Below are 6,000 nucleotides of genomic sequence, written 5' to 3'. Positions count from 1 at the left end.
GTGCAAAGTCATTCCTCACGATCCCTCCATCTTGAATACTGTGACACAATCAATATGCTCCTGCTCCTGGTCCTCCCTTCAGGTTCAGCAAAATATTCCTAGTGCTTCGGATTTTCGAACAAGAACAGATTAATAACCAACGGCTCTGGTCGTAAAGAAATTCAGCTTATACGACCCGAGCCTTAAAGCAGGTGCCCCGATATTAGTAACGATGAGGATGATCTACAGTGGTTGGCTTATCATGTTGGGCATGATCATTTTTCAACGCTAACTTGATGAAAAGAACGTTTATTCAAACTCATTTGTTGGAGGGAAAGGGGAATCAATTTGTATTTGAAAAACGGTTTATATAAACCTTAATTGGCATACCATGTAATATATATTTCTATTACATAAATTAGATAATTGAATGTTTGTTAATGAAGATTAAGCATGAATTACTATCAAATTTTACCACAATTTGTGTCATTCTATCGGAGTCTTTGTGCAATGTTACTGGTAAGCGTCTTATACGATATTGCAGCAAATATACCACCCCGGAGACATTCGTAATCCGTAATCCACAACTGTATGTAATTACACCTGCATATCGGAAACCGACGTACACATATGCGAGTCACTTTATTTGATATAAACGTAAAGACAAAGTACCAAACGCAATAAATGAAAGTTGTGACAAATGAATGTATACATTTTAACAACCACAATGGATAAAAAAGACAAGGATGATAATTTCAATGTTCCCAATCGTTATAACGAACTCACATTTGATGGACCAAACTATTTATACTATTTATGTTCATATCTTCTTATCAAATAAACAAATATCAAATATTCCGTCGTTATTTTGTTAGTTTGTGCATTGAAATAGATTTTTATCGAATACTAATAAAATCAAGCACGATACAAATTGACTGGTTTATCTCCCTTATCTAAATTAAATTGACTTTGCACTGGCATTTGGACAGATTTGAATAGATAACATTGATGAAAACAAAACGGACATGATAACACCACACCTTTAGTAGTATCACAGCAAGATAGGTCATGCAAAACGAAAGCGAACTTTCGGTTTCTAAAATCTGAATCATTTTTTTCTGAAAACAAAACAGCGGTGTTAGTTCAATAGATAAACTTTATACGATACATGTATCAAACTGTTTGTAATCACATTATTGCGTTATACGGTGATATTGTTTTATTTCATATAACATAACTAGTAAAGTGTGTATAGCATAAACCGTGTCAGTATGTGTAACATTATCATGAATTTAAGTTTTCGTCAGTATCTAAATGAAGGGAAAATATTGCTTTTTTATCAAATGATTCGTGGTGTAAACCAAGTGCTTAAGCTATATCTGAAAGTATACAAAAACGAAATAGACTTAATAACGCAGGATAAGGTCTAAGTGTTAATACAAAAATCCTTTTATACACATGTAATAAATTTCATAATGATTATGATTTTTACAGAAATAACATTTTCATATCGTATATGTTCTTTTTGAAGATAACTGATATACAATTTATGATGTGTATGCTTTTAGCAGAGAATACAAATATAACTGAAACATATGAATATATCGTATAGTGTTCGTTTTCAAATAATGTCTGTCGTCGTTTTATCTCTACTTGTATAATTATTTTAGACAGAGTCCTTCATAACTCTTCCAAAATGGTTTCCAGAAAATGTTTGATGAGTGTTGGTTTACATATGTGAAGGTTTGGAAGGGGGGACTCTAATTCTTTATGCTTTGAATTCATGAAAAATGCAACGACCAAGTACAGAAATCGTTTGTATACTGAGAGTTCATGATAACCGTAATAACTCAAATAAAAAAGTCTCCTAACATTCTTTTTAGATCCTATTCATAAAATGTTTAAACTTTCATTATCTAAATCCGACAGTATACGACTGACGAGCTCGATAACTCATTCATTTCTTCCATTTCATAATGAACTATTTCAACCTTTGAATTGGAAGAGTTCAAATGTGTCCTAAGGGGTAAATGAGTTAAAGCACATAACATATCGTGGATAAAGTACATGTGTTGTCGTCTGCTATTGAAGTACAGTCGTACAGACTTTATCATATTGCTACATACAATTTACTCATACTTAATCAAGGAAACCATGAAAATCAATGAATTGATAGCAATATTTCTCTAGTGCAAGGATCTTTGTTTAAATCTAACACAATGTTTACTTTACACATATTACGACGTGACATATTGATCTTAGTACTTCTCATTATGAATGACGTAGCTATAATCCTAAATCGAAACCGGAACTAAATTTAGATATTTGTACGTCCGGGTAAAAAACGCTTTTTGTCAGGATTCAATTTGTACTGTTTATGGGTGTTCCGGAAGTTAGAAGAGCTGGGTCATAGTAAAAAGATTCCGGTCACTGAAGACAATTATATTCCCTCAGAGAAATTTACAACAAAATGTGGCAGGAAATATATTTATGTATGTGGCGATCCAGAGGGACACCTTTGGAAACGCATGGAAGGTCAATTGGCTGACGACGAATCTTCCGATGATAATATCTGTGATGACGAGAATCGTTACAGCGAACAATCAAACGACGAGTATTCTAACGATTCTTCCTACGATGAATCTGGTGGCGAAAAGTTTTCCGAAGATGAATATTCACAAGACGAGTCTATCAACGGGGAGTATTCTGATGCCTGGTATTCAATCAAACATTCTGGCGACGACGACCAGTCTTCCGATAATAACTGCGATGAATATTCAAACGACGAGAATTCCGATGTTGAACATTCAAATGACGGTTATTCTAACGAGGAATCAAACGATGACGACTCTTTTAACGAAGAATCTGACGCCGAAGACGAATGTTAGTTATTCATGGAACTTCCGTTGATGCTATCACTTACACCGATTAGTCACATAAATGTCTTCTGGTTTGTTTTTCATAACCTGTTCTCAAACGATAACAATCCTTTGACAGCTAGCGATTGTTATTAGCTCAACCTCCTACAACCAGTGTTCCATGTGCCACCAGGCTTCGCTCTAAAAATAGTAGTATAAATGAGCGTAGCCAAGCAGAGGAAAATGGTACTAAGGCAAGTCTTCCTTTCAACAGCCCGGATGACCGTCTCCTTGATAACTTTAAAAAACTTGTGCTTATACCTGTTTGGTCGTGTCTATGTCTAATGTTTTTTGAATGATGTGGATATATTTTATAACTCGCTTTGATGTCTCCAATGGCACGAAATACGTTCCTCTTCTGACCTGATTCAGCGACCCATTTACAGTTGTTTTGATTTGCTGGAGTTGAAATGCTAAACGTTAGATATTAAACACAAATGATTAGATATGTTATACTGTATACCTTAATATTATCACGGAAGTTGACTTTCGCCATTTCACGTCCTCATCGATCAGGCCAAATCCCTATTGGAAGCGAGTATTGTATCACTTCATATCATTTACAGCTTTTTACATCTATTAGGCGGAATTGCATAATTATAATATAGTATTTACATTTGTTGTGGCAAAGCCCTTTTATATTACAACTAAAGTACTGCCAATAGCAGCTTCATCTTATGAGACTATAACTGAAGTTGGTCTTTCCACCTCCGAGCGACTTAACAGTGTCACTACCGAACTTATCGGTATCTTCTGCTTTGATCCCGAACACCAGCTGCCTGTCTCAAGTGTCTGTGTGATCAACAAATAATTTTACTTAGACAAACTTATCATGGTGCGCTAGCGCGCACCATTCAGTTTGTCTGTGACACATGTGGCAGTTATACCAGTTGGTCTGCCACATTTATGCAGTTTATTGCTTAAATACTAGTAAAATATTGATTTCAACTGTAAATAGCTTAAGTTTGACTGCAATATTTGCTTTTGTACAGAGTACGAATAAACTAGATGTATTCGGGTACACTTATAGATATACAGTTGTTCCCAAATGAGTGATAGATGGTTATCATATGTATCTAACTCGAGTTAGTTAATCATTAAATTGTATAAAGAAACGAGGTTTACCGAGTGTATTTCGCAGTTTGAAAATTAACTAACGAGAGCTAGATAAAGGTGATAACTAATCATCACGAGTTTGGGGAATTGTTTTTCCCATAACGTTCGTAATTTATCTGAAAAAACACATTTTTTCTCTACGAAAATACATCATATGTGTTTCCGATGAGGAATAGGTTGTCATGGAGCATGACGCCAAAATGGAAAATAACTATTGACTTAAGGTACATGAATTATCTGTAAACTGTTTATTGATAACTAGCGTATTGTTCTATTTTAACCTATGAAAATATATAAATTTTGATATAAAAATTTAAAATGAAAGTGTAAGATGTAATATTACCACTACAAAGAGAATAGATACCAAGACGTGGAAGATGAATACTACCACTACAATAAGAATAGATACCAAGACGTGGCAGATGAAAACTACCCATACCACGAGAATGGATACCAAGACGTGGCAGATGAAAACTACCCATACCAAGAGAATGGATACCAAGACGTGGCAGATGAGTACTACCATACCAAGAGAATGGATCCAAAGACGTGACAGATGACTACTACCATACCAAGAAATAGGATACAAAGACGTGGCAGATGAGTACTACATGTACAAAGAGAATAGATACCAAGACGCGGAAGATGAGTACTCCCACTACAATGAGCATAGATACCAAGACCTGGCAGATGAAAACTATCCATACCAAGAGAATGGATACCAAGAGGTGGCAGATGAGTACTACCATACCAAGAGAATGGATACAAAGACGTGACAAATGAGTACTACCATACCAAGAAATAGGATACAAAGACGTGGCAGATGAGTACTACATGTACCACTACCAAGAGAATAGATACCAAGATGCGGAAGATGAGTACTACATTGTACCCATACCAAAACAATGGATACCAAGACATGGCAGATGAGTACTACATGTACCACTACAAAGAGAATAGATAACAAGATGCGGAAGATGAGTACTACACTGTACCCATACCAAAACAATGGATACCAAGACATGGCAGATGAGTACTACCCATACCAAAACAATGGATACCAAGACATGGCAGATGAGTACTACCCATACCAAAACAATGGATACCAAGACGTGGAAGATGAACACTACCACTACAATGAAAATGGATACCAAGACGAGGAAGATGAATACTACCACTACAATGAGAATGGATATCAAGACGTGGAAGATGAGTACTACCACTACAATGAGAATAGATAACAAGGCGTGGAAGATGAATATTATCACTACAATGAGAATAGATACCAAGACGTGGAAGATGAGTACTCCCACTACAATGAGAATAGATACCAAGACGTGGAAGATGAGTACTACCACTTCAATGAGAATGGATAACAAGACGAAGAAGATGAACACTACCACTACAATGAGAATAGATAACAAGGCGTGGAAGATGAATATTATCACTACAATGAGAATAGAAACCAAGACGCGAAAGATGAATACTACGACTACAATGAGAATAGATATCAAGACGTGTCAGATGAGTACTTCGCATACCAAGATTATGAATACCAAGACGTGGCAGATAAGTACTATTCATACCAAGGTTATGAACATTAGAATAAGTAGTGCAGAAACCAAAAGGATACCAACATATTTTACTGCACTATATTAACATTTGAGCGATATTAAAGGTAAAATAAAATTTCAAAAATAAGAATCTAAAGTGTTCCGGAATAAATGTAGAAATACAGCAATACACGAAAAGGTATCTTGATATAGTTTGCAGCTTTTGAAACTTCTACAGATGATTATTCTTAAACAAGTATATAATGTAAACCTTTGCAGAATTCATTTAAGGTACAAGAGGGTCATACATTTTCACGTCCGATCGGGGAATCAAACCCAAGTCGCCTTGGTGAAAGATAATTGCGTTATACACTGCGCCACCCCACCACCCCCTACACTATAAGGTTAGGTCAGTTTTCATGAAATAAATATGT

General features: G+C 35.5%; 1 protein-coding gene across 1 annotated transcript; it reads left to right on the top strand.

Annotated features, from left to right (window-relative positions):
- Positions 1–2,507: 2,507 nt before the first annotated feature.
- LOC110455965 (protein PFC0760c-like) lies at positions 2,508–4,566 on the top strand. Its single transcript, XM_021506442.1, has 3 exons — positions 2,508–2,862; positions 2,994–3,083; positions 4,367–4,566. The coding sequence occupies exons 1-3, from the start codon at positions 2,508–2,510 to the stop codon at positions 4,564–4,566; spliced, it is 645 nt and encodes a 214-aa protein (XP_021362117.1).
- Positions 4,567–6,000: the final 1,434 nt, after the last annotated feature.

This window comes from Mizuhopecten yessoensis, unplaced genomic scaffold, assembly GCF_002113885.1.
Source record: "Mizuhopecten yessoensis strain PY_sf001 unplaced genomic scaffold, ASM211388v2 scaffold987, whole genome shotgun sequence".
Classification (NCBI taxonomy): domain Eukaryota; kingdom Metazoa; phylum Mollusca; class Bivalvia; order Pectinida; family Pectinidae; genus Mizuhopecten; species Mizuhopecten yessoensis.
The sequence above is the reverse complement of the archived record's forward strand: the minus strand, read 5'-3'. Positions and strand labels throughout refer to the sequence as shown.